The following is a 27,685-nucleotide window of genomic DNA, read 5'->3' as shown; positions in this document are numbered from 1 at the left end:
AGAGGGAGAGGGAAGGACCAAAGGAAGAGAAAGAGAGGGAGGGAAGAAGATTCTGCCAATGACTTAATATTTTGATTTGAACCTCTATAGAGCTAGCCAGACATGATGGAATATTTATAGTTTGTTTTTCCAGTTTATATGAATCCATGACTTTTTTTGTTTGTTTTCCTTCCAAGTCCATAGGATTCTTCCAGTGGGTATTCATTCCCCCCAAATATTAAAGCCGCTACAATTGGAATATTAGAGATGGAGTGAACTCATTTCAGAAAGAAAACAAGGTTTATTTGATGAATATAAATAAGGCGATCAGCACAAAGTACTTCTCATACACATGATAACAAATTTATGGAACTGTACATACCTTGTACATTGTACTTCTACTAGACACAAGGTTACAATGACTGGCTAATACATGCCCACTGGTAGTTTCCAGGGTTCCTTATTTTTATTTTTATTTTTTTTCATATCGATGTCCATAATCACATGGTCAATATCACAACCCACATGCCACTCACTTGAAGAAATATTACAAGAAGCACTATCAAACGAGGGTCTCAGGGAAGTAGATACACTGACCCCTGGCAGCATTCAAACGCCACTCTACACACACACACAAAAAAAAAAAAACGTCGCAGAGAGAGCTGATGTCAACACTTTTGAGGTCTCATCAGAAACACTGTTTAAAAAGTAAAACCCACTCTCAAATGGAAGTTGACACGCTGTTAAACGTGCACACTGGATACACAAAAATCATTAAATACAAAATTGAGACTGTACATAGAAATCAAATGGGGTAGAAATTACAAGCCTGCGTCTGCCCACAGAAAGACTTAGACCAACTTTTCCTAAATGTTAGCCCAAACTTTTTTTTTTTTTCCAACTGCATTATGATTAGAAGGGAACTTGCTAAAGTTTGTGCAAAGGAAATAGCTTCCCAACTTCACAGTGTTTGTTGTAAACCCAGAGGCTATTTTCAATGTGTGAAAGGGATTTTTTGTGTGTGTGTGCAACCCCCAAACATTAGAGAATATGACATGAAATGAGAAAAAGATACTGTAGATAGAATTTAATTTTAAGAGACTAAATTAGATGCTTGCATATAGGTAAGGTCAATCATACTTTCAACCAACAAAAGTAGGGTCAAAATGATCCCCCAAACAATATCTGTGACAAAATTGGCACGGACATAGAAATAGCTAACTATTATGGTCAGGTGTATTTATTTGTATTTAAAAAAATTTTTTTTTCCTATTTTAAGGACCCTACTTTCCCTACTGGATTTCGTACTTCCTACTTCAAGTATTCAGTTGCAGAGTTCAGGCCAGGACCTGGTTACAGGAGGCAGTGAGGACAAACTGTTCATGGGGATGTGTCTGTGGCCTGTGGTTTCAGTGTGACATTGTGTCAAAATGTACTAAAAAAGCTTGCAAAGAACTCTGCTCACTCCTCCAACTGAGACCTAGATCCCTTGAATAGTTAAAGGACAAACTTTTTAAACATGAATGTATTTGGATTGTTTATGCAACACGAAAGCTTTTACATAGTTTGCTATCCTGACGACAAGAACAAAGCCAGAAGCAAGAAACCAGCTTGAATATATGACTCCTAACGCACCGAGAGGGAAGGGTGCAGCTTAGAGACGGTTTTATCTTCCCCAACAAATAAGAAGTTTGTCTTTTAATATCTCTATGGCTCACGAGAGAGGTCCAGAGTTAATTGCACCAACATTTTAAAAAGTAATAATGACTAAATTCAATGCAGGACTTCAGGAACATCTGTTTAGAATCCTTTCCACAGCAGCAAAAAAAGACAACTATATTTATTAAGGCCACTCATGCTTAAATTCACTGTTTGTCCTTTAAAAATGCAGGTTTTCATCTCCCACTTGCATCCACGTGGAAGGGTTTCTTCCATTGACAAGAAAATGGATCAATACAAGAGTTGCACGTGTTTTGCCAGACTCAGTCGTGAGTTTTACGAAGTTACTACAACTTTAATTTTTTTTTTTCATCTTCAGAGGAAGCAGTAGGAGTTGAATTCTCCTTAGTACCATGTCACTATATGTAAAAGACCTTGAAATTGGGTCTCTTTCCCTGGCATGTGCTTTAAATAATGACTCTGTATCCACATACGTGTTGTGTCAGGCTATATACAGATACACAGCTTTGGGGATTATTCCTCATTCATCAATGTTTTCGTGTTTGATGCTGAAAATGCTTTGGAATCCATGTTGCAGACATTTAAAAAAAAATGAGAAATGACCCTTCCTGTCTAGAAGATCTAAGCTTACACTGTTTGCACAGCTTTGGGATCTTGAAGTGTGAAGGCGTCCCAGCTTCTTCATGGAGACCTGGGAGTATGGGAATGGTAACAGCCTGAGGCTGGATCAATCCCAGCCCTGGGGTGCAGGGAACACAAGGAGTTGATATGCAGGCGCCTCAGGCTGTTGCCACTTCCAATACCTAAGCAGGGAAAGAAAATTATGAATGAACAATTTAGATGTGCCATGCATTGTCAGAGACACACACCATATTCTCATAAGGCGATTTCTTGGCAAGTATTAGTGGTTTAAAAAATTGATATCATTTCCAACCTGGCCCAGAGGTAACTACTAGTTTGTACCATCAAAAACATGGTTCTTCGAACAGCGGATTAAAGAAACAGAGGAGGGTAAAGGCTCGCCCTTTTTGGTGTTTTGGTTTCTTTGTCAAATGCTCCATGCACCGTGGTTGACAAACACCGCCAACACCACTCACTCGCGTGCGACAAATGTACACTGTTTGGTAATCTAATGCATTAGGAATGACCACTGAGACGGAACCAGCAGGATAACTGGAGATGAAGCTAGCGGTCCAACAGAGGCTGAATCCATACTTAAAATCCCATGGAGTTCCAACATATCCAATGAAGGTAAGTAACAGAAATAAAACGCTATCAAATAAAGCATTCAGAAGAGATGGTCCCATGTTCAATGCCCAAATCCCAACATAAAATAGAGGATGTGTCATTTTTCTCCACCTGTGTTTTCTTCCTTTCCAATCCAAATCCATGAGAAACGACATGAGAGGATGAAGGAAATACCAAGTCGAACAAAACTGCACTGGAGAATGAAAGTGAAAACTCCCCTTTGGTTCTGCTGAGCCGCTCCCGGTGGTGGTGGAGGACAGTGACATGAGCCCACTGCAAAGGAGTGTCAGAATATTGCCGCAGAGCTGCACTTCCCCTGGGTTCAGCCCTTCTGATAGCTGCAACAAGAAAGGGCATGATTTAGCGGGGAGAGAAACAGGCTGCAATATCTGAACTAAGCCTGGCAGAATTTCTCCCATCCCCCACCCCAGCATTGCCTCTTTGCCACTCTCTTGGGGAAGGGACAATGGGGAGGGAACACAGAGAAGGGACAAAGTGAACAGAAAGTTAAACCATGTCCTGCAAACGCAGCTGAGAAGACACCTCATTCAAGCTGTGTCACATTATAGGTTCACAGAGAAGAGAGATAGGCCAAAAGGTTTCAGTGATTATTTCTTTTTTCTTTTTTTGGTACCAGGAATTGAACCCAGGAGCACTTAACCACTGAGCCACATCCCCAGCCCTTTTTATATTTTATTTAGAGACAGCGTCCTGCTGAGTTGCATAAGGGCCTTGCTAAGTTGCTGAGGCTGCCTTTGAACTTGCATTCCTCCTGCCTCAGCCTCCCAAACTACTGGGATTACAGGTGTGCGCCACCAGGCCCAGCTCCATGATTATTTCTATATGACAAAAATTTGTGTCTCCCCCCCCCACGGCCTTAAATTTTTTTTTTTACAATGACTCTGGTTTTAATTTTTTTTAAAACTTGTCTCTTAGAGATTAGAGAGTTAAATACAGTTAAGATACCAAAAATACTCTTTCACATACACCATCAACAGCAACCGTTTGAAAGAACATTGGAGCAGTGATTCCACTCATAGGTAGATAGCCAACAGGTCTGAAAATAGGAACTCAGATACTTGAATATAATTATTCAAAGTATAATTATTCACAATAGCCATTCATCCCCAGATGAATGGAGAAATGAAATGTGGCATGGGGGTATAAAAAGAAATGAAGTTCTGGGGCAATCCACAAATGGACAGATCTTGAAGACATCATGCTAAGCGAAATAAAATACACCCTCTGCCCCCAAAAGACAAGTACTGTATGATTCCTTTACATGAAATATACAAAATCGACCAAATCATAGATGCAGAAAATAGATTATAAAATTACCAGAGGCTGGAGAGAGTGGTAGGGGAAATGGGGAGTTATTTGTCAATGGGTACAGAATGATTTGGGGTGATGAAAAAGTTCTGGAAGTAAATAGAGTAGTACAATCTGATAAAGTTACTCAGTGCCACTGAAACATACTCTTAAAATGGTTAAACTGGTAAACTTCATGTTATACAAGAGAAATTTTAAAAGAATATTGACATCTCCTTAAATAGAGATTGCAACAGAGTTGGCTTCCATTGCCACATCCCGTGGCGCGTGCATATCCTTCTCGCCAAACATAGATGCAACAGTCATCTACGTGCCTTCTTCATTCCCTGGGGATAGGCGTCCAGAGTGCTCCAAACTGTTATCACCATCCAGGGTGAAGAAGAGGGCACCGCACAATTGTCCTGAGCTGAGTGAGCAGAGGGGACCATCCACACTGCTTTTTCCCTGGCTGATGCTCAGTGTGTGTGTTTCTGCCATTGTTATTCACATGGGGTCTCTGAGTGCTTGGGGAGTTTCCAGACACAGGGCAATGGCACAGTGATCCATCTGGGGACCACTGCAGGGAGGAGAAAGATAGAACACACACACACACATCACACTCATGCCACGCGCACACACACAGACGCACGCAGACACCACATTTTTCAGATAGCCTGAGCCATCTGATTTGGTGGTTGCTACACCACATTTCTCAGGTCATACCGACTAATGAGAATGCCAAAGACCCTGGTGTCTGCACAGGTAGGCAGCTATTTCAAGCCATCATTAAGCAATGCAAATGAAATATGTGGCTTGGATGAACTCTGCTAATTCATACTCTGAGGAATTTGGTGTAACTCTTCTGGTTAAGAAACTTGAATCGGGGCAAAAAAAAAAAAATGACTTTTGCAGAGCCAGAAAGTTAGGGAGTTCCTAGAGCAGATCATATTACTCATTCTGGCACATAAAATCTCTGCAAACTTTGTATGAAAATTGTAAGTCAGAGCACGCCTTCTGTTTCATGAGCTGTGCATAGCTCTAATTCTTCTGTGCATTAAGCATTTCTTAATCATCCTCTTAAAGGGCTGACCAATATAATAAGAGGCCACATGATTAAAAGGTAAAGAGAAACCCAAAGCAGTATTAAAATACACAGGTCATTTTTTTTTTTTTACATATGGGGAATCGAGTGAAAAATAATTACAATGAATGTCCAATGTCCTTGATGTTATTCCAAGATAAAGTAGCAAAGAACAATCATTTATTCAGTCGTGAGAAAGGTTTCCAGCTGAGCAACAGGTCATAGGGCAGAATACGGGGGCCTCCTGAGTGCAGCTTCGCTGTTTGGGGTAAGGTTTACTCTGTGGAGATTTCTTGAAAAGTATTGCCACTCCTCCATCAAAAACTCCATTCACTGAGCGGCTGAAATGGGCTGGTGGGGGGGTCCTCAGATGATCCCTTGTTGAGGGCCACATGAGATTATGTTTTTAAAAAAGGAATCTTGGCTTCGGTCAATGAAGCAATGGGGCTGCTTCACCCATTTGGTGGTTGCTAGACAGCATTTCTCAGGTCATACCTACTAATGAGAATGCCAAAGACCCTGGTGTCTGCACAGGTAGGCAGCTATTTCAAGCCATCATTAAGCAATGCAAATGAAATATGTGGCTTGGATGAACTCTGGCCAGTCCTCCCTCACCTGGATGGTGAGGCCAGCAGCCCTAACTACCCCCAGCATCCTCTTTGACAGCACCCAACTCTGCAGTCTCTTGGAGCAGCCAAAAATGCTATTTCCAGGGGACAATAACTCCATCCTACAGTCCCCATTTATACTTTATAACCCTGTTTACAGCCTGTTTACAGTCCTGTGGCCCCAGAATGGCAGACCCATGCCTCAGGCCACGCTGGAGAGGCCTCCTTTGGCCTCTCTTTCGAGCTCAACTCTCAGCCCTAACATTCGTCTCTTCAGTTCCACCTATGCTGAACTTGCTGTTCCTTTATTCTCACTGCTTGTCTCTCTAACATGCACCCACAGCAGCTGTCAATCTGATTAATACCCATTTCTTCTTCAGTCTCCGCCTAGAAGTTGTGCCTTCTAGGAATCCTTCATTGCAGGATCTCAAAACTGCTGTACATGGGTGGCCACTGAGAACTTGAAATGTGGCTGGTCCACACTGAGATGTGTTGTGAGACTGAAACACACATCAGATTTTGAAAAAAAAAATTAAATCAGCCTTTATTGTTATTTATTTATATGTGGTGCTGAGAGTTGAACCCAGTGCCTCACACATGATAGGCAAGGGCTCTATCACTGAGCCATGACCCCAGCCCCGATTTTGAAAATTTAATATTAAAAAAAGGTAAATAATCTGTGTGACATTTAAAATTTTTTTTGTTGTTGTAGTTTGACACAATACCTTTATTTTGTTTATTTTTATGTGTTGCTGAGGATCAAACCCAGTGCCTTGAAATGAGCTAGGCGAGCACTCTATCACTGAACCACAATCCCAGCCCCGTGTGACTTTTTTTTAATACTGACTTCATGTCAAAATGATATTTGAGATATACTGAATCCAATAAAATATATTACCATCCAGTAATACTTCTGCTAAACCGTCACAGTCTAGACTGTAAGCTCCATGAGGGCAGGGCACAAAGGCCAGTCTTGCTCACTTAGGATCTCTCGTTCCTTATACAGTTTCTAGAACAGGTCAGTTTACTCATTCCTTCCACAGATATTAGTCATTAGAGGCAGAATCCTAATGACTACCTTCCTCCGTAAGATTTCCCACCATAAATCCCTAACGCTGGAACTAAAATGATATCAGATGACCATTGTACAACTCTACAAAGGTATTTAATGGTACTAACAGTTGACCTTTAAGTTCACCAAAAGGGAGACTACTGTCTGAATGGACCAAATGTAATGACAGGAGCCCTCATTAGCAGAGACTTTCCTCCCACTGTTGCAAAAAAGAAAGTCACTGAAGTCTGGAACACTGTAGAGGTTCAAGTGCTGACTCAGAGGGAGCCATAGGGTAAGAACCTGAGAGCTTTGTTCAGGTTGTGAGGTAGCTCCCAGCTTTCCCAAGCAAGAAAACAGGAACCCCGGTCCTATAACGATGAGACTCTTCAATCTTCCAATAACCTGAATGAGTGTGCAGGAGGATGCTTCCAGAGCCTTCACTCAGCCAATGAGCCCCATCCCCAGCCCTATTTCATATTTTATTTAGCGAGAGGGTGTCACTGAGTTGCTTAGCACCTTGCTGTTGCTGAGCTGGCTTTAAACTCCTGATCCTCCTGCCTCAGCCTCCAGAGCAGCTAGGATTACAGGCATGCACACCTCACCTAGCCATCTCTGTTTTTTGATAGGAAAAGATGTCCCCAACTTTTCAGTGAAAAAAAAAAAAGGCAGATTACCATTGTATAGGAATAATTCAACCTTATTTTTACATCTACATACGCATAAATGTAAACATTTGCAAGTGTACATACCAGAATATTAATATTTTCCTCTGGGGGGTGTTTAGAAGTTTTCTACTTAGGATTATTTTTTGGCATCATTTTGGATATTTTAAACTGAAGAATGTGTGAATAGTATCTTACTAAAATAAAAAGCTATTTCCTTTGTGGGAAAAAAGAATCAGTACTGGGTGGATGGTGTTGCTTGGCTCAGGGGCGGGAGCAGGAGGGTCGGTGGGCCAGGCCAGAACAGCAGTGAGATTCCACCCCAGGACAAGCGCCCCCAGGAGAGCAGGCTATAAACCTGTGGTGTCTCACAAATATTCCTTCAGACTGTTTTTCTTTGGAATAAAGACACCTGCCCGATTATGGCTTTCTTCTCCTGCCCTTTCAGTAGTGATTTGCAGGAACAGGCTGGGAGAAAGGGGTCTTTGGTAAACACGGAGGGGTTAAAGGGGAAACTGTTTAATAACAGTAGTAAAACGCAGGCTATTTTTGACATCTGGGCTAATGTCCATTATACTCCATGTGCTTTCCAAATGTGTGCAGTACGCCCCCAGGTACAAAAACAGACACCCATTCACAGCAGCTTTGGATGCCCCTAACGTATTACACATGGTGCCCACATAAAAGGCGAGCTCCTGATAGACTAATTAACAACGGTCGTGGAAGGAAAGCTGCTCCTGCTGGAGGCTGCGGGCATCCTGCAGAACAGCTCCACCAAGCAACTCTGCTCACAGCAAAACCCAATAGAGTCGTTTCTGCTTAAGAAAAAAAAAAAAAAAACCTATAACTACATCTGTGTTATTACTTAACATCTTTTTAAAAACGGGGCAGAATGGGTTTCCCGTTTTCCCCATGAAGATTTATTTATTATTGTTGTGATCAAAGTGGCAACAAATTATGTTAAATCATTTAATTTTCTTGATAGGAGCAACCACCTTGAAGCCATAATTCAAAAATATGAGTGGAAAGCAACATTTTTACCTTGAGAGTGGCCTCCTACAGCGGCTCCATGGGGCAATAAAATGTAACACTTCAGAGCCCAAAGGGCTGGGGGCGGGGCGGGGGTGGGGTGAGCCCAGCCAGCCCCGGGCTCAGGACTGCAACCCCTGTTAGGATGACAGGGCTTGCCAGAGGAGGCGACCTCAGGACTCAATTTTGCCCTGGGTTTTTGTGCGCTGGGCGGAACTCCTCTATAATATTTTCGATGAAGGGATTCTGATTGATAGGCGACGTTTACATGGAAATGGCAGCACATACTGCTATGTCTCCTTAGGATTTATTTTTGTCATTATTTTTGTGGTCAGAATTATTAATAGCTCACATTTGGGACGAGCTATCTGCTACCGCACTCTGCTTTTACATGAATTATCTCAAACAAGTTTGACGGCACCATGGCACTGACCTGGTTGGTTAATAGCCCTTGAGGCAGATGAGGGAACTGAACTTGGGGGGAATTGACTGGGTCTCCTTTGAACCACATTTTTTTGGCTCCAGAGCCCCACTCCCTTTACAGTGGGACCAGGATTTCCTAACCCTTGGTCTCTGTGTCTTACTTTTCCAATAACTTTTCCATAACACTTGAAGCATCTAATATTTTTCTTTTTCTCTGAAAACATAAATTTCTTTTTAAGGAAAGATTTATTTTAAAACTATAATGGAACCAATACCTGTCTACTACACATTATAATAATTGTGTAGCTATTGAAATATAAGGGCTTATCCACAAAATGACTGCAACGATCTCGTGGTCATGCAGCACCCCATCTACCACTAGCCTTGCCTAAGAGACCATTCCCGGTGCCCTGTAACAACCTTCACCCCGAGGACAGGGCTTGGCACTCTATGGCAGGTCTTGTGCCTTCTCCCTCCACCAGTCAGCCCCAGCAGCACCTTCATCTACATTTTGGGCCAAAGTATTATGAACTGAACTCTTTTCTATGCAAGGCATCAGAAGCAAAAATTGACATCTGTCACTCAAACAATGTTAGCTACTCTATGTAATCTTTAAAACACTGGTTGATGAGAAATGTGTTTGGTTGCCATTTTTTCTTCAGAGAATATATTCTTTATCCCTGTAGTCAAATGTCTTTGCCACCCTACTCCAGTGTTTCTCAATCTCAGTGCTGTGGACATTTGAGGCTGAACAATTCTTGGTTGGGGGAGGGGCTGTCCTGTGCATTGAAGGATGTTTGGCAATTTCCCTGGCTACTCCCCATGAGATGCCAGTAGCACTGCCCCTCTCCCAGTCTTGACAATCAAAATGTCTCCAGCTATTACCAAATATTCTTGGGGCGGTGTGTGTGTGTGTGTGGGGGGGTGCACACACACACAAAACCTTACCCAGCTGAGAACCATTGGTCTAATTGATTGTTTTTGTACATAATTGGCTGTTTTGTTTTAAACAGTGCTATTTTGGTAAGCATGTCTATGCATCTACCTGCCTGTGTAAAATATGAACAATTCTGCAGATAAAGGTCTATTTCTAAATTGCTTCATATTATATCATACATGGTTTCATAGGTTTAAGAGTCCTGTGGAAATAGGTACAACCTAAGTAATAAAAATAATGAAAATGTACAACCCATCTGACATAAAATAGAAATGCTGAAATCCTGAGATAGCAAGACACCTAAGACACTTGCTGAGCTAAGTGAAAAGGTAAAATCTAGTTTAAATTTATAGCATTCCTTCAGTGTCCCTCTAGGAGTTTGGCATTTTGCCAGGGTTCCTTGTTAAAAATTTGTTAAACGTGTTTGGCATTAATGCAAACACAAAGTGGTCATTTGTTACAAATTCTATTGGAATGCATTCATTTAAGGCAATGAAGTAGTTACTAGAAAAGAAAAAAAATGTTCATTAAGTACATTTTAAAAATACAATGATGTATGCAGTGTGTAACTGTGGCGCCCTGGTGGCTATATAAATCGTTGACAGAATAACCACACATTGTGTTTAGTTTGAAATTGGAATCTTTTAAACATAACTGATAGAACAAAAACTGGTTTTGTTTGTTGTCAAAACCGATGTTAGTCTTTCTTTCCTCGACTAGTTAAAATAACTGAAAGTTTATCATACAATTTCTAACATCTTGAATCAGTGAAATGTATAGGTGAAAATAATGCTTTGGGAATCTTCAGGGGTGCTGCTAATGACATTGGGGATGGAGGCTGATTCAACAAACAAAACACCCTTGCTCTGGAGACAGGGAAAATTGTCCAAGTCATCATGGAGAACTCCACTTAGGTAAAGCTGGTGCTTCTGTGTGCTCCTAGTCAAAGGAGGTCACTAGATTACCTGCACAGAGAAACCATCCCTTTCATCACAGAGATAATGGAATTCTACAAGCAAATATCCTACACTTGCACTAAAAACTCCCACCTTCCTGTCCCACCCCAAACTGTTCACAGGAAGGAATTATTGCTGAGTAATAGCAACTCCTTGACTGAGTCAAGAAACAGTTGGGAAGCTGAGCTTCAGTAGAAAGCAGCTCTTTGCCATTATGTGACATTTGGCCCTGCAACAGAGTCTGCTGCAGATATTAACATGGAATCCGTCACCTCAGAGATTGTTGATGCTTGCAAAGAAGTCAATCTATTTTTTTTTCTTTTTTATTTGCAGGTGGACACAATACCTTTATTTTATTTTTATGTGGTACTGAGGATCAAACCTAGCCTCACACATGCTAGGCCAACGCTCTACCACTGAGCCACAACCCCAGCCAAAAAAAGTCGATCTTAAAGTTGAATAGAGCCACGTGCAATGGCACACACCTGTCACCTCAGTGAGTCAGAAGGCTGAGGCAGGAGGATCGCAACTTAGAGACCAGTTTCAACAACTCAGCATAAAAAAATTAAAAGGGCTGGTGATACAGCTCAGTGGTACTGTTGTACCCTGGGTTCAATCCCCAGTACCAAGAAGAAAAAAAATGAATAGAAAACTTGTTTTTCCAAGGACTATTAAGATATTATTAACTACCTTCTTCCTTTTCCTTCTCTATCTCCTTTAACATACTGGCTGCCATGAAAGGGTCTGGATAATAGTATCTCTGCTCCTGTAGCTCTGGGACAATCCCCAATTTTTTATTTTAAAAAATTTAAAAAATATATATGGACCTCTCTTAAGGTTGGCCTCTTTGACTCTCTAAGTTTGGTATTATCTAGGCTGCCTTGGAAGGGGATGGACCCAGAGTCTCTTGTTCTCAAACCCTTGAAACATTTTCCAAGTTCAAGAGTAAATTCAGATGAAACCTAGTACCATGCACATGGCCTGAAGATGTTTTCGCTTCCCTTCCCAAATGCTAAACAGGACCAAGAAGCAAGAAGTTCAAGAATAAGGAGGAAATATTATCTCCACAAATGGTAAGCATACATGATCAAAAGATAAGAAACACAGCTCAGGAGAGTGGAGAACTCATCTTGGTTTTGTGTGGCCCCATGTTTCTACCCTTGGGGAGGCCATCTTTAGGAAAAAGAATATACACACTTTTTTGTATCTTGAGTGCTTCAAATTTAACAAAAATATATGGCCTTGGGCTGGGGTTGTGGCTCAGTGGTAGAACACTTGTCTGGCATGTGAGAGGCACTGGGTTCAATCCTCAGCACATAAAAATAAATAAGTGATATAAATAAAATAAATAAAAATAAAAATAAATATATAAAATAAAAATAAATAAATGATATAAAGGTATTGTGTCCATCTACAACTTTATATATATATATACATATATATATACATATATATGTATATATATATATATATATATATGTATGTGTGTGTATATATATATATATATGTATATATATATATATGTATATTTATACACATCCTTGTGAACAGAACATTAGGGATCCTCTCAGGGTCTTGCCCAAGATCTGTGTACTTGTGGGGCTCCAAAACGGAAGCCCGATTATCTTCAGGATAAGCCCCTTCTATCTGCAGTGAAAGTTTATTTTGGAGATGCATATTCCTATTCAAAAGAGAATAAAGCAAAATATATTTTTAAATCCCTTACTGACAAGAAGTCCCTTTCAGGGTGAGTTTGGCAAAGCACACACGAACCACACGAGAGACACCTTCCTATACTGGGTGCTAAGAAGGTGGTCATGTTCAGGAAATAGACGTCCCTTCTGAGAAAAGGGGCCAGAGGGGCATTTGGGAGAATTTGAAACATGAAGGAACAATTTGATATCTCAAGTTTACCGACCAGAAGTGGCTCGGATGACAAGTGTTTACAACAGGATCTTCATCGAGCCAATAATGGCAATTAGTCTCCAGGATTTGAAGGCGCCCTTCCCGCCTCACAGAGGTGGAATGCCATTTACTCTTGGGCTGGCGACTAATTAGGGGTCTCGTTTGAAGATCAAGGTTTTGCGATCCCTGCTTCTTAATAACATGGTTTGCCTGTCGGCCACCTGGGTCCAGGCGAGACCTCCTTTCCCCCTCCCCAAACAGCAAACCCTGCCTTAGGCCAGAGCAAGTGTGGGCAGGAAACCACAGATCCAGCCTTTTGAGCAATTTAACCTCTTCACCGCCAAGGTCCTGAAACCCCAGTGATGCATGTTCCCATTCAATGCGTGATGTGGCTGCCCAGAGATGGAGGTGTTAGCCCTTGTTTCCCAGGCAGGGCTGAAGGCTTGGCTGTGATGCTGAGAAACACCCTTCAAGGTGCAAATGCTATGCTTCATGCTTTCTTAAAGTGGGAGGGACAGAGAGAGAGGCAGGAAGGCTCCACTTTTCCCCTTGAGTGGCAAACCAAGAGGCTCTTCACATTTGCTTCAGGTTAGACCATCTCCGGAATGCATGTGAGAAGTTACTGGCTCAAGAAGGCAGGAGGCAGAACCCCAATCTCACCAGGTCATGAGACCTCAGAGGCTAAGGTGCTGCATCTACATCCAGACCTCTCTCCAGGGCCTGGTGGCCTTGCTCTATGAGCCTGGGCTGGCTGCAACCCTCTTTAAACAGGGGAGGGGAGAGGCCAAAACAGCAGGAAAAATAAACTGCAAAAAATTAAGCTTGTAACAATTTGGGCAAAGCACAAACAGTGACTGAGGTTGGTCCTTTGGCTGTTGACACACTCTGGCCTGGGTAGGTTGTGGTCACTAAACCCATTAGCGTGCCGATGTGGCAACAACCAGTGCAGCAAGTTCAATCTGTTTTTGTTTAATTTCTAAATGCTGGGTGCACGCCGCCAACCATGGCCGGCTGCAGGCAGGCGAACCCGCTGCCATAAGTGCAGTCATCGTTGTCAGCGATCTGAAATTCATTTTTAAAATAATTTCTTTTTGGCAGATAGAAACAGATGGAGTCTTGCATTTGATTAGCTGTAGTTTAATTTCCACTGGCTGCACACGTGGTGTTTTCTAAGCAACCACCAAATCATTTTCCTGCAACCAAAGGAAATGGCCCTCCCCAGGAGGGGAGCATCTCTGAAAAGGAAGGGGACAAACACAAGCCAGCCTGAGGAAGTCCAGCCTTCAAAGATATGCAGGGTCTCTGAGGCCTGATCCTCACCAAAGAAGACAGGGGAAATGATGCCTACTCTTGGTCTTTAGAACTGAAAGTGAAATGAGTTCTTAATCAAGCTATAGAGAAAAGGTCAGTGTGCATTTTATGTTGCCTTCAAGTTATATTTGTGGAAAGCGCAAGAATCTTCCTTCCCTCCCTCCCTCCCTCCCTCCCTCTCTCCCTCCCTCCCTCCCTCCCTCTCTCCCTCCCTTTCCTGCTTCCGTCTCTCACTACCTCCCACATTTTTCAAAGCATCTACCAGGAGCTAGACTAAGTGCTAGGGATACTGGAATTGAATAAGACAGCCAACAGCTCTGACTTATATGATGCTCATCAAATGAGTATGTCAGACATTACATTAAAAAAATCATTAAAGGATTCAACTGAGCATGTGATTTATTAACATCATGCTGTGTATCAAGGATGAGGATGACCTGCCGACATCTATTGAGCATGGACACTTTTGCTTTGCTACACCAGTCCTTACACCTTGAAGACATTGCTGTTATTAACCCATCATCCTGCCTGGGGAAATGCAGCTCGTGGGTGGTGGGATAGCAGTGCGACCCTTGCACACAGAGACAGCAAATCCCCAACTTACAGGGTATCACTGGGACTCTGGCCTGACCTAACAGGAGGGTAGGCAAGACTTTTCCAAGGAAGTAACATCTTTAGGAGTGTACATATACATACTGGAAGAGAACGACCTCTTTATTTACACTGCACTGACTGAAAAAAAAAATACTCAATTTCTGCACATTTTTGTCTTGACTTTCTGCACTTTCTAAGGCATTCTTAGTAGCTTGGGTCTCCCATCGTAAGGTCATCTACAGCCTCCTTCCAAAGCCTCCACTTTAGAGGGTCAAAGTACATGCCTCCTCTCTCCCCTCCAAGAGTTTATACACTATGGCCTCTGGCTTTGTGGCATTTAGGATGATTAATCACTTTTAAATATGAAAAAAGTGAACATGTCTGAAGCATTCTGCACCACTGTCAAATGTTTTTTTGCCTTAATATAGATTCAGAGTGTTTCCCATTCCCAGGGATTCCAAAGCAATACATTTTCCATTGGAAATTCAAATGCAGAAATCCCATCCAGAAGCCCCTAGCTATATATCTGAACATCTTAATTTCATTTAGAAGGAATGCAATGATTGATCATTTATCATTCTGAGATTGAGTGAACTATCTGGAGGATTCCAATCTATTGCTTCCACACAACTGATGGGATATTCACATGTCTCCTGGCTGTAAGAGGGCTTTGGGGTCCAAGTTGCTTTTGAAGAAGTGGGATGCTAAAAAGATTACTGAGGGAAGGTCTGCCTCTGCAGGCAAAGTATAACTCTAAAGCTAGACTTGCTCCAGATTAGAGCCTCCCCCCCGTGATGACCGGGATGTCTGCTGCTGGGATACTCCCACTCTTCCTTTCCTTTCCACCTACTCTTGCCTGCCTGCTCTTGACCTTCCAAAGGTAAGCTTGGAATGCCTGGGGAAAACTTGACATGAAGCTCACCGGCATTGGCAGAGGAGCTTCTCATTCTTGAGTTGTCAATTAAACCCAAAGCCTCTTTGTCCAAATGGAATTTTAACGTAGTACATCAAAAGGGCACTTTCCCAGGACATTGGGTCCAGACCGTTGGCATGGTAGCTGCCACTCTGTTTCCCACCCAGGATATCATGATAGTATCTTCATGTTGGATACAGATGCTTGGTCAGCAGGAGGATTGGCCATGTTGCTATAGAATGAAGCTTTAGACATATCCATAGTATCACTGACCTAGATGTGCGGATGGCAGCAAGGTTGACAAAGCAACAGATAAGTTCATGATGGAAGATCTGAACTGAGGACCTATTCTGTGTGGGATGTTCTGGTGTATGTATTAAACACACAAAGAACAGGGTGGCAGCTGGGTGTGGTGGCTCATGCTTGTATTTCCAGTGACTCGGGAGGCTGAGGCAGGAGGATCACAAGTTCAAGGCCAGCCTGGGCAATTTACAGAAAACTTGTTTCAAAAGAAAATATTAAGAGGGCTGGGTATGTGGCTCAGTGGTGGAGCACCCCTGGTGCTCCAATCCCCAGTACTGAGAAGGAGAGGGAGGGAGGGAGGGAGGGAGAGAGAGAGAGAGAGAGAGAGAGAGAGAGAGAGAGAGAGAGAAGGGAGCAGCTTGCTTTCAGCCATCCCTGTGCACACATGCATGCACTGTGTGCTCAGGAAGCCCATTGCCCAATGGACCATCTTAAAGGGAAACAATGACATCTCCCTCCAAAGAATGAGGACTTTGATAAAAGCAGAGGTTATTTCAGGGGGAACCTAAGGCCAGCCACATTTGCATAGTGCCAGAAAGCAGACCTGCTCTCTGGTTTGAATTTACATTTGAGTCCCATGACGAAGTCTGCCCTTGTAGGTCTGCACAGGAAGCACAGAGATCCAAGGCTGCAGCGCCTGGTCTCCCTTCTCCACTCCAGGTCAGGATCTAAAGGAGCTCTGGGACCATCACCCAGGCCTAGCCTCGAGGCTGCCCCAAGTATAATCAAGCATGTTAAAAATGGGCTCTGTCCTGGGCCCGGGGCTTCCACAAACGTTCATGACTTGGACACGGAGGTGCCCTGAGAGGGAATTCTTACATTGCTTTTGTCGCTGGTCACTTTGAAGATTGAAGAGGAGAAATGCATTCTCATAATACATGAGCTGGCTGGCAGCTTCCCTATGAACTCCCCAGATCCTGGCAGGCAGGGGCTGGGCTTCACTCCTCTCAGACAGAAGTAGCATCCAGGACTTTGGGCTGGAAAACACCGGGGACTAAAACTGGACCAGAGGCCAAGGGGCTGGGGCATGACATTGCGGGCACCCGAGGCATGGCACCAGTGCTTCTGGGAGCACCCTCGAAGCCACTGCCAAGGCCCAATGCAGCAGGACCTCTGACAGCCTCTGCATGCTCGTGGCCAGCACCCTTGGCTTTGCTGCAGAGAACTTCCTTGGAATCTAGTCCCATGAGCAGAAGTGGAAGCGCCCACACAGGTGTCCTGAACCCCTGCGTGGTGATGCCAGCCCCTGGACAGGGATTCCTGCTGCAGGAGGCGGCACGACGCTGGGTCCCCTTCACGGCGTTGGCACCTTCAGTTCCCTTACCTTGAGCACTGCCCCTTCACCCTTGCCTTGCTGTCTGCTGCTAATCTTTAGATGTCAGCTTCAGTGTCCCTTCTTCAAGGAGCTCCTCGTCAAATCCCCTTGCTAAACACTTCCTTGGCTCTTCCTTTCACCTGTCCCCCATGCGCTCCTGGTCTGCACAATCCAGCGTTATCCATTTGTGTTAGTATTTGGTACCTGTGTGATGATGTCCTAGGCCACCTTCATGATGACAGACTGTACAACTGTCTTGCTCACTGCCCCACATCTTAATTGCCTGCCACATAGTGGGGCTCAAAATATATTAGAAAAGACTAAGGAGAGAACTGAGTCCATTGATGATACAAACATTTGCCGAATGCATCCCGTATTTTGGGAATAGTTCTAAATATTGCACAGCAGTGACTTTAGACTTCAGCACTGTTGACATTTTGAATTGGATAATTAGTTGTTGCCATGGCAGTAAATATGCAAGCATCAGAGAGGACCCAGATGGAGCTCCACACCTGTGGACCAACTATTATTTCTTCCCCTTTCTAATTGGGTGAACTTGGATAAATCATTTGACCTCTCTGAGCCTCAGTTCAGTGTTTTATTTTCAAAAGTGAAGATAATAACCCTAACCTCTCTTATCTCCTTTTATTTAAGTAGATAAATAAAAGGAGTCCTGCCCATAAAGCCCTAGATGAGTGTCTGACATATAATAGGAGTCCAATAAGCAGTACTTTTTATTGTCTCCCCTTCTACATAAGTCCATATAGAGCAGAGAGCTGGACATCAGGACCAGCTTGATCCAGGGTGCAGAAAGTCAGGTTATTTATGAATGGGACCAGGGACCAGTCATCTTCATGAGAAGAAGTGTGCAGAGTAGAGAGGAAGCACATCACAGGGGCCAGGAAGGAACAGTGGCAGAAGGAACCCCAAGCTTCCTTCAAACAGCAAATTCCATTCCTCCAACCTGAGGCACCTCCAGCAGCCAGTCTGCAGCCTCCCACTCGCCCTTGACTCTTCCTGTTGGCACAGCCGAACCCGCTGCATGAAGCTTCAGTGGTTTTTTTATTTCACGGCTCCAGCTGGTAGATAAACTTTCAAGGATATTTCTGTGGCAGGTACAAACCTGGACAGGAAGCCTCAGGAAGAAATCCTAAATTAATTATATGTCAACATTTAAGCCACAAGAAGGAGCAGTTGTCATAAATTTTGGGGAGGCTGGAATCTACTTTTCGTTGTAAATGCGAGCGGGCTCACTGACTCACTCGTGAATGGGTGCCAACAAAATGATATATTTTACATTCTTTCACAGCTTGTTTTGGCTAAACACAATGAAAAGAGAGAGAGAAAGAGAGAGAGAGGAATTACAGTTCTTATTCTTTAGTGGGCTGAGGCGTTTAATCATGCAAAAGAGCTACCCCACACAGGTGCCAAGGGAGAAAATAACAAGCTGAGTTTATCTAATTTTTCACTTGCCTTCCACCTTTACTGAGCAAGGAAATGGGACTGAAAACTCAAAAGGAGGCCACACATGCCACAGTGTGGTCCTTAGCATGGCCCAAGGCAGGACATTCCTGATGACAAATGAAGTCTCTTCCAGAAACTGCCTTCCTGGTTTATATTCAGTCCTGACCAAGCCCTGGTGAATGAACTGGGTCTCTACAAAATAATTCTGCTGAGCATGTGCCTCTGATTGAATTGGGTGGAACAGATTCATTAATAGAAAGGCAGAAAAGTCCCTAAATTTCACAACATTAAGGAGGCAGCTGGGCTGCTGTTGCTATGTTTTTTTTCTGTTTACTGTCTCATTCATTCATTCAATTGGTTATTCAATCCAACCAGCGTTTCTTTTTTCTAGCCAGGAGATCGGGTTTGGGATTTGGTAGGACATAGACCCTGATCAAGGCAGGATCATAGAGAAGATGGATAACTGCATAGGCTGCCATGTGTGGGTAACAGGGGTGGGTGGGGAGGGAGAGCAGGGTGCTGAAGAAGCAGCCCTGGAGGCACCAGATAGTGTCAGGAGGGTCAGCAGAGGTTCCCCACAGGAGAAGACTTCCAGGCTGAGATAAAGAGGGGGTCAAGGGGCTCTCTGAGTAGAGGAGTGGGGCCTCGAAGGCCTGTGGTAGAATCATGCCCGGGACTTAGGCCAAGCAATGCAAGTACTGAGGACAGATGAACAGGGAATATGAAGGAATAAGTGGTGGAAAAGGCACACAGGCCAGCAATGTCGGGTCACACAGGACTTGGTGGCTACGTTAAGGAGTCTAGTCACTTCTCACCAGGCAGAGGGACACTGTAGAAGCAGAATCTGGAACAGGGGCTGGAGGAATGAACCTGGAGGCTACACAACCCTTTTCTAAGGAACAAACAGGCATGGGCAGCATGGATTGTATGTGTACCCTAAAAAGATACACTCCAATCCTTCAAGCACACTGGAGTCTAAGAGCATGGGAACCTGGTGGAATTGGATGGTACGGCAGTGAATTCGTGGAAAGGCAGAAAAGACTACAATTTTCAGAATATTAGGAAGCAGCTGGGCTACTGTTCCTGTTTCTGCTTCTTGTCATTCATTCATTCAGTTCTACAAGCAGTCCTTTTTTACCCATCCTGAGTCTGTGAAGGTGACTTCATTGGGAAATAGGATCTTCACAGATGTAATCAAATGAAATACAAGACAATTAGGGCAGACTTCAATTCAGTGACTGATGTCCTCAAAAGAAGGGGAAAATGTGACCACAGAGAGGCAGATAACTCATACAGAAAGCCTTGCTATGGTTTGGATGGGAGGTGACCCCAAAAGCTCACATGTGAGACAATGCAAGAAGGTTTGGAGGAGAAATAATTGGATTACAAGAGCATTAATTCAATGGGCGACTTAATCCCTGATGGGATTAATTGGGTGGTGACTGGAGGCAGGTGGGGTGTGGCTGGAGGAGGAGTGTCCCTGGAGGTGTGGCCATGGGGTATAAATTTTATATCTGGTGAGTGGAGTCTCTCTTTGCTCCTGATCACCATGTGAGCTGCTTTCCTCTATCACACTCTTCCGCCATGATGTCCTGCCTCACCTCAAGCCCCAAGGAATGGAGCCAGCTGCCTAAGGACTAAGGCCTCTGAAATTGTGAGCCCTCAAATAAACTTTTCCTTTTCCACAATTGTTCTGGTCAGTCTTTAAGTCACAGCAGCAAAAAAGCTGACTAAAATAACCACATATGCAGAAATTGGAATGATCCACTTATAAGCTAAAAAACACCAAAGATAGTCAGAAACCACCCCAAATTAGAAAGAGGCAAGGGAGGATTCTTCCCCAGAGCCTTCAAAGGGATCATGGCCATGCCAGCACCTTGATTTTGGACTTACATCCTCTAGAACCACGAGCCTATAAATTTCTGTTGTTTTAAGTCACTGGTTTGTAGTTCTTTATTGTAGCAGCTTTTGAAAATGAATACAGGAGTCATGGTGGAGTCTTGCTGTTTTGCTACTAACAGTACCAAAACTCCAATTTGCCTGGGTGCTGAGACCACCAGGCCCAATGGGGGAAGAGCCATCTGAGACCCAAGAGGACTCCTTGCTACTGCCTTCCTTTACCTGGCTGAGCATCCTGTGCTCAGAAGCCGGAGTCAGGGCTCTCCCAAAGTGGCCACACACAAGAGAGCTAGTACCAGACGTCAGTATCTGTCCAGCAATAGTGTGTTTGCATTATGAAAGCCCCAACAGGTTTTTTCAGAGATTTCAATTTGTGTGGTCTTTAGGCCACAGAGTAACCTTGTCCCAAGAAAATCCCTGAAGATGAGCCGGGAAGGATAAAAGACCCACATGGTAGGCTCTGGCAGGCAGCACTCAGGAAGCTCCAGGGGATGGGTCCTGGGCCAGGGTCTTCAGGGTGCGGCACACAATTGCTGTGCTGTGCTGCTGCGGAACTCTGCTGTAGCTTCCCCGCCTCCCTTGGTGCCGATCAGCTGTTCCCAGCTGGAAGCGGTAATGTCATCTTCTTCCCCAGGACACTAGCTGACACAGCTGATAGGACTGTGGGCCAACAGGAGCACACAGGTCCTCACATCTCCTTCAGGAAGAAGGGACATCCCAGTCATCCAATTCTGGGACTGGGGGTCAGGAAGTATGGGCCTGGATCTTTGGTGTCTAGCACAGTGCCTGGTACCAGGAGGTTCTTTTTTTTAAATTTATTTTTATTTTTTATTTTTAGGTGGACACAATATCTTTATTTTTATTTTTATGTGGTGCTGAGGATTGAACCCAGTACCTCCCGCCTGCTAGGTGAGCACTCTACCTCTGAGCCACAACCCCAGCCTATCAGGGGGTCCTTGATAAATGAATATATGAATGGACAGGATCTTGGGATCTTTAATCCAACTGAACTTGAGTTCAATCCTGGCCTAGCCCTGGTTAGCTGTGCAACCTTTGACAAGGACCTGCACTTTTGGGGACTTCAACTGCCTCATCCATGAGCTGGAGAGGGTAAAAATGCAGATACTTCACAAAGGTGTTAGAGGATTAAAAGAGACTATGTACTCGGTGGCCTTAGTGGAGTGTCACATAGTAAAAAGGGCTCAGTGAATACCGGTCAGTATGAGTTCCATTTTTTTATCACGGAGTCATAGGCCAACATACCAGAAGTGTTCATATTTGCTGGCTCCAGATTTGGTGGTGGGGGACAAAAAGAGAAGAAAAGATGGAGAAAACCTCCTAAGAATCCAGATCACAAATCCCTTCTATTGCCTTGGTCTCAGCTGGCTGTCCTGACAACTCTGTGACATTGGGCAAGGCTTGTTATCTCCACTTCTGATAAGAGAATCTTCAGTTCAGAGTGATTAAGGAAACTCTGGCAAATGCTTTCCAGTGATAAGCAGTAGAATAAGACCCTGGCCCAGAATCTTCCCCTGACACCAGGCCATGTGCTTGTGGACTCCTTTCTGAACCAAAGAATGAGAGATCAATCACGAAAGGAATCTCAGATACAGGTGGGGGTAAGAGGGCTGAAAAAGGATGAGAGTGTAAGATGACAAGTGACCTCCCTTTCTCTGATTTCTGTCCCTAAATATCTTCCAGTTCTTGCTGGGCCTGGTGGTGCATGCCTGTAATCCCAGCTACTCAGGAGGTTGAGGCAGGAGGATCAAGAGTTCAAAGGCAGCCTCAGCAACTTAGCGAGACCCTGTCTCTAAATAAAACACAAAAAAAGGCTGGGGATGTGGCTCAGTGGTTTAGCACCCCTGGGTTCAATCCCTGGAGGGGGAATAAACTGAACCCAGAAGCTACTGACTCACAGTCATTTTATTTCCTGAGCCTTAGTTTCCTTATCTGTCTAATGTAGATGGTAACACACCCACAGACTCACTCTGGGGCTCAGGGGTAATATGTACATGAAAGGGCCGCATAAGCAGCAGTGGTATTAGAAAGGATAAAGCAAAATATGATGGCAGATTGGAAAAGAGAGCCGGAAGGAAATGGTCCAAGATAAAAATGCATTAATATTAACCAACAGGTTCCTCCAGAACAACAAAGCAATGAAACAATAATTTTAGAGAAACAAAACTCTGCCAGAAGGAGTGGAAATGAAGGCACAACCAAGTGGCCCTTGGCTTACCTATCTGAAAAACACAAGATGAAACAGATTCTCCATAAACCAATATTTGTAAAAGCCCCACTGGGCTTTCTGCCTGCACAGGCTGCCTATTATCTTGGCAAAGGATGAAAACCAGTGAATTCCTATTTAAAATGAGCATGAAGCAAATTCAGGTAAATGTCATCAGCATCACCGGGAGCTGCCATTTACTGAGTACCTACTATGCGCTGGACACTGTGCTAGGAACTGTGCACAGATGCTTTATTTCGTGCAAAAAAAAGTACTTTTATAAGACAGGTCTAAGAGTCAATCATTCACATATTCAGATATATTTCTAGAGTGTCCATTATGTGAAGGCTTGATGGTGTGTGGTATGGACACAACAACAAACAAGGCCTAGTTCCTTTCTGTAAGACAAGGTTTCCCAATCTCAATAAATCTGACTTTGGGAGCTGAGAACTTTGTTTGATGATTTCTGTTGTGGGGACCATTCTGTGAGTTATAGGATCCGTACCCACACAGATGCCAGGAACACCCTACAGTTGACAATGAACAATGTCACCAGACCTTGCCAATGTCCCCTGAGGGTAGAATAGGGATGGGACTGCTCCTGATTGAGAACAGCTACCTTAAAATAAGAGATGAGCAAGGTGAGTGACTGAGAGGCTAAGGCCAAGGCTGCAGTCTAACAAGGTCACATCTGAAGCAGAAGCCAGAGCTGATCCCTGAAGTCTAAATGCCTTTGTGTCTGCAGTGAGACCCACGGGGAGGTAGGGGTCCCTGAGCCAGAACCAGTGGGGTCCTACCTTATTTAGCATCAATGCACATCCACCCTTCAATTATACCTTTGGAGTCTTTGGTTTTCTCCTCTCTCTCTGTGTCATATCACATCAGTCACAAACATTTAATTCTCGAGAGTTGGAGGAAACTTGATTAACCCACATTCTGAACCCCAGATGTCCTTGCTTATTGCCACGAATGTGAGTCGATTCTCCAGTGAGCTGCTGGATTGCCTTTGGAGCACAGTTTCATGTTTTGACTCTTTAAATGTTAAGTCAGTGGGGGTGCACAGAAAGAGGCTTGGGATTATTCTATTCCCCAGATATCTTGGAATTCTTCAACTTCAAAGTTGTGTTTCAATTCCAAGAGTAGCCTAACCTTTGCAAAGGTTACTTGGCAAATATATGCAAGATAAAGAATTCCCTGGGAGAATGACTGCCAGGCTCCTAAGCCTACATTCATATCTAATTTATAATCACCCTGGAAAAAAAAAAGGTTCCTTTTTCAAGGAGCTCACATTACCCTTGGTCTGGTATTGTGCAGAGGAGTGACAGGTGCAATTTATGTGAATAATCACCATAATCTGCTGCACTTAAGAAGGAACCAGGGACGTGCACTTCAGGGGAAGGAACTGCTGAGTCACACAGTCACCCTGAATGATGCCAAGGCCACCGATTGCTACTGATAGAATACAGAAGAAGGAATATGGTCATCTACTGGTTCTGGAGTATGCCAGACTAGGGGACGTAAGTTCTGGTCCTAACATTGCCATTAACTCCTGTGAGACCTGGAACAAGACCTTGCCCTCCACTGGGCCTCAGTTTCTTTATCTGTAAAGTTGGATTATTGCACTAGGTGAAAACAAAGGATTCCGCTTGCTTTAAAAGCCAATGGTTTTCTAAGCAGTGTCACCTTCTTTGAGTCAGTTGTGCCCTTGAAGTCTGTGAGTTCCTTTGGTGAAGAGACTATGAAATTAACATTGTGTCACACCAGGAACCCCATGAAAGAATAAATCAACAAATGAGTGTGGTTTTCCTGAAACTAAATCACTGAGCTGCCTCTGCCATCTTTTTTTTTAAATTATTTTTTAGTTGTAGTTGGACAGAAATACCTTTATTTTATTTATTTTTACGTGGTACTGAGGATCGAACCCAGGGTCTTGCACATGCTAAATGAGTGCTCTACTACTGAGCCATAACCCCAGCCCCTGCCTCTGCCATCTTATTTGACCCAAAGCTAGGTATACTTTGCTCTGGGACATACACCATTTATAGGGTTATGAAAACCACATTGTGGACCAGGGCTCAGCAAGACACTAGAGGGGCTAGAATGTAAATTCTCTGGACTTTTGAGTCTTGTCTCTGGCACAGTCACTCCATTCTGCAATTATGGCATGAAAGCAGCCACAGAAAATAAGTCAATGAATAGGTATGGCTGTGGACCAGTAAAACAAAACTGAATGACAGGTCAGATCTGGTTGTGGCCCCCAGTGTGGCTTGAAGCATCTGACCTGTGCCTGCTCCATTGTGACCAGCGCCTGGTACTCTGGACCTGGAGAGTGGTAGGGATGATGCCTAAAAGATCTGCAGTAAGAACAGCCCTTCACACACTTGAGTCATCTTCCTGTAGTCGTAGTCTACAAAAATCTCCCTGCGAGAACCTAGTTTGCAGCTGAGAAACAAAGGGTTCCAAGATCATTGGCATCAAAAGCCACACTGTCTCTCTGCATTAGGCTGGGGCCTCAAGAAAAGGGAAATCAGAAGGAAGGGATGGCTGGAAATACAGCACCCATCACAGGAACTTGGCTCGTCTTCCCTGGAAAATCAAATCCAAGTGTTAAAAGAGTTACGAAGCCCAATTATTGCAGGCAGCCGTTGGAGGTGGGGGGTGGGCTTTTCTCCCACCAGAACACCTTTCCGGCTCACACATGAGCACAATTTGGATTCGAACAGAACTATGAAGGAATAACTTGATCGTGAGGTCATCACACGGGGCTCCAGAGCCCAACTGACCTTTTGAAGTCTGCTCAGGGAACCTCATTATGTTGCATTTCTGAGTCGATCCCTTCTCTGATTTTTTTCCAAGTCTCCTTGCCCCTGCATTCCTTTGATGGTTAGATTTTTGCCTCGATAGAGAGGCACAGGCTGAGGGGAGGGAGCACCATGGAGAGAACCAGGAGGAAAGACCTGATTATTAAGTGAATAATCCACTCTGGGGGCCTTGGCCTGCTGCTCCTTGGGCTGGACTTGCTGGCTCGGATGTCTTTAAGGAGTAGTAATTCTCTAAAAGGCAAGACTCCCATCGGTTACCAACACGATTTGGAATGAATTGATGCAACCCTCAAGTCACAAGTGGGAACCCTTGCCAAAGCAAGCACAAAGTTTCCCATCTTGTAAAGCAGTCACTGGGATCCCTTCTAGAGAAGGAAAGCTGATCCCTCCCCATGACAAGCCACCCCTCCCCTGCCCCCTGAACACTAATGTGTTTGCTCAGCCCACTGTCCGCCCCTGATGTACATTTGTGTCCTTGCTGCCATTTTTCATACTAATGAATCTCCACTTCCTGCTAGCAGAATGTCAGAGCACAGAGAGGTCCCCAGAGATTCTCAGTTCCCTTTAAAAAGATGATAAAGGGTGGCCTGGCGGATAACCGCATGCACAAATCACAGATGCTCATGATCCCATCAGGACAGGAGGTAATTCTCCCGATTTCAACCTGCTGACGGGAACACTCAGCCAGGCCCAGGAGCCCAGCTCAGTGCTTGCTGCGCAGATTCTCCCGCCCACTCCTTTTCCTGGAAAGATCAGTTTCCCGAGGGCCACCCCTGGCAATAACAGGACACAATTTTCCTCTTCTCTCTTTCCAGCTTCAACATATTTGAGGAGTTTTAAGGCACAGAACAAACTTGGGGAGGGGAGATCTCACTTGTTTGTAAGAAACACTTGGAAACGTCACAGTCATTAATCATGATAGTAAAGAGACTTGGGCAAGTACAATGCAAAGAAGTGTCCTCGGATTGAGCCTTAATACACCGAGTCCAGATCCAAGGCAGCTTCACACCAAGACTCCAGGAATACAGGAGGTCTTTTTGCTCCAGCCACATCATCCCCTCCATAGGACTTTCTTTTTTTTTTTTTTTTTAAATATTTATTTATTTTTTTAGTTATCGGCAGACACAACATCTTTGTTGGTATGTGGTGCTGAGGATCGAACCCGGGCCGCACGCATGCCAGACGAGCGCGCTACCACTTGAGCCACATCCCCAGCCCTCCATAGGACTTTCTGATCTCTTTTGAGGCTTAAAGATAACAAGGGCCATTTCAAAGTAACTGATAAAGAGAATCCCTCAGGTGACTGGAAAGAACCCAGGGCTGCCTTCTAGACAAGTCTGGACATTGTGTCCTTGTCCCAGCATTCACCTTAGCACACAGAGGGGCCTGGGTTAACTTGCTCAGCTTTGCGACACCTTGATCCGGGCCCCTCCAGCTCAACAGTCCCTCCCTCTGACCCCAGTGACCAACACAATGTAATTGCGATCCTTTTACCACAACTGACAGCATCAGCAACAGAGGCCACTGCCCTCTGCTAGGCAGGGGTAGTCCTGGGGTATGAAACCCAGTACCACCCTTCATGGCCCTCAAACCAACAAGCCAACAAACCTGTCTAATGGTGTCTTAAGTATGTAATCACTGTGACCATGTTAACTGAGCACAAGCCAGGTGTCAAGAGTAGTTGCTAAGGCTTTTTCCATATATCACCTCCTTCTGTTTTCCCCAAGTCCCTTTAAAAGAACATACTGTACTCTTTTCATTCTCATTCAAGAGATGAGAACACTGAGAACCTAGCGGGTTGTGACAATTGTTCAAGGACACACAGGTATAAAGTGACAGAGCCAGGATCAGACCCAGCCTGTTTACAGGGCCCTTGTGAGCTGCCTCCCATATGAAGGATTTAGGGCTGGTATGGGGCCCGGCCTCCATTGTGTTGGATTCTCGGTTGAACAGCTCATTTCCTCCTATAT

General features: G+C 44.1%; 1 protein-coding gene across 24 annotated transcripts in view; it reads right to left on the bottom strand.

The window, feature by feature from the left end:
• Nucleotides 1-257: 257 nt before the first annotated feature.
• The window catches only part of Erc2 (ELKS/RAB6-interacting/CAST family member 2), an 877,829-nt gene continuing 850,401 nt past the window's right edge, over nt 258-27,685 (bottom strand). For 16 of the 24 annotated variants that reach the window (XM_048801108.1, XM_048801111.1, XM_048801110.1 and 13 more), the window contains one exon: nt 258-3,245. In XM_048801108.1, coding sequence (XP_048657065.1) covers nt 2,625-3,245 — 621 coding nt within the window. In that variant the 3' untranslated portion in view covers nt 258-2,624. The remainder of the gene's footprint in view (nt 3,246-27,685) is intronic. The other 8 variants (XR_007346866.1, XR_007346870.1, XR_007346869.1 and 5 more) reach the window with 3 other exon arrangements.

This window comes from Marmota marmota, unplaced genomic scaffold (assembly GCF_001458135.2).
Source record: "Marmota marmota marmota unplaced genomic scaffold, marMar, whole genome shotgun sequence".
NCBI classification, from domain to species: Eukaryota; Metazoa; Chordata; class Mammalia; order Rodentia; family Sciuridae; genus Marmota; species Marmota marmota.
The sequence above is the reverse complement of the archived record's forward strand: the minus strand, read 5'-3'. Positions and strand labels throughout refer to the sequence as shown.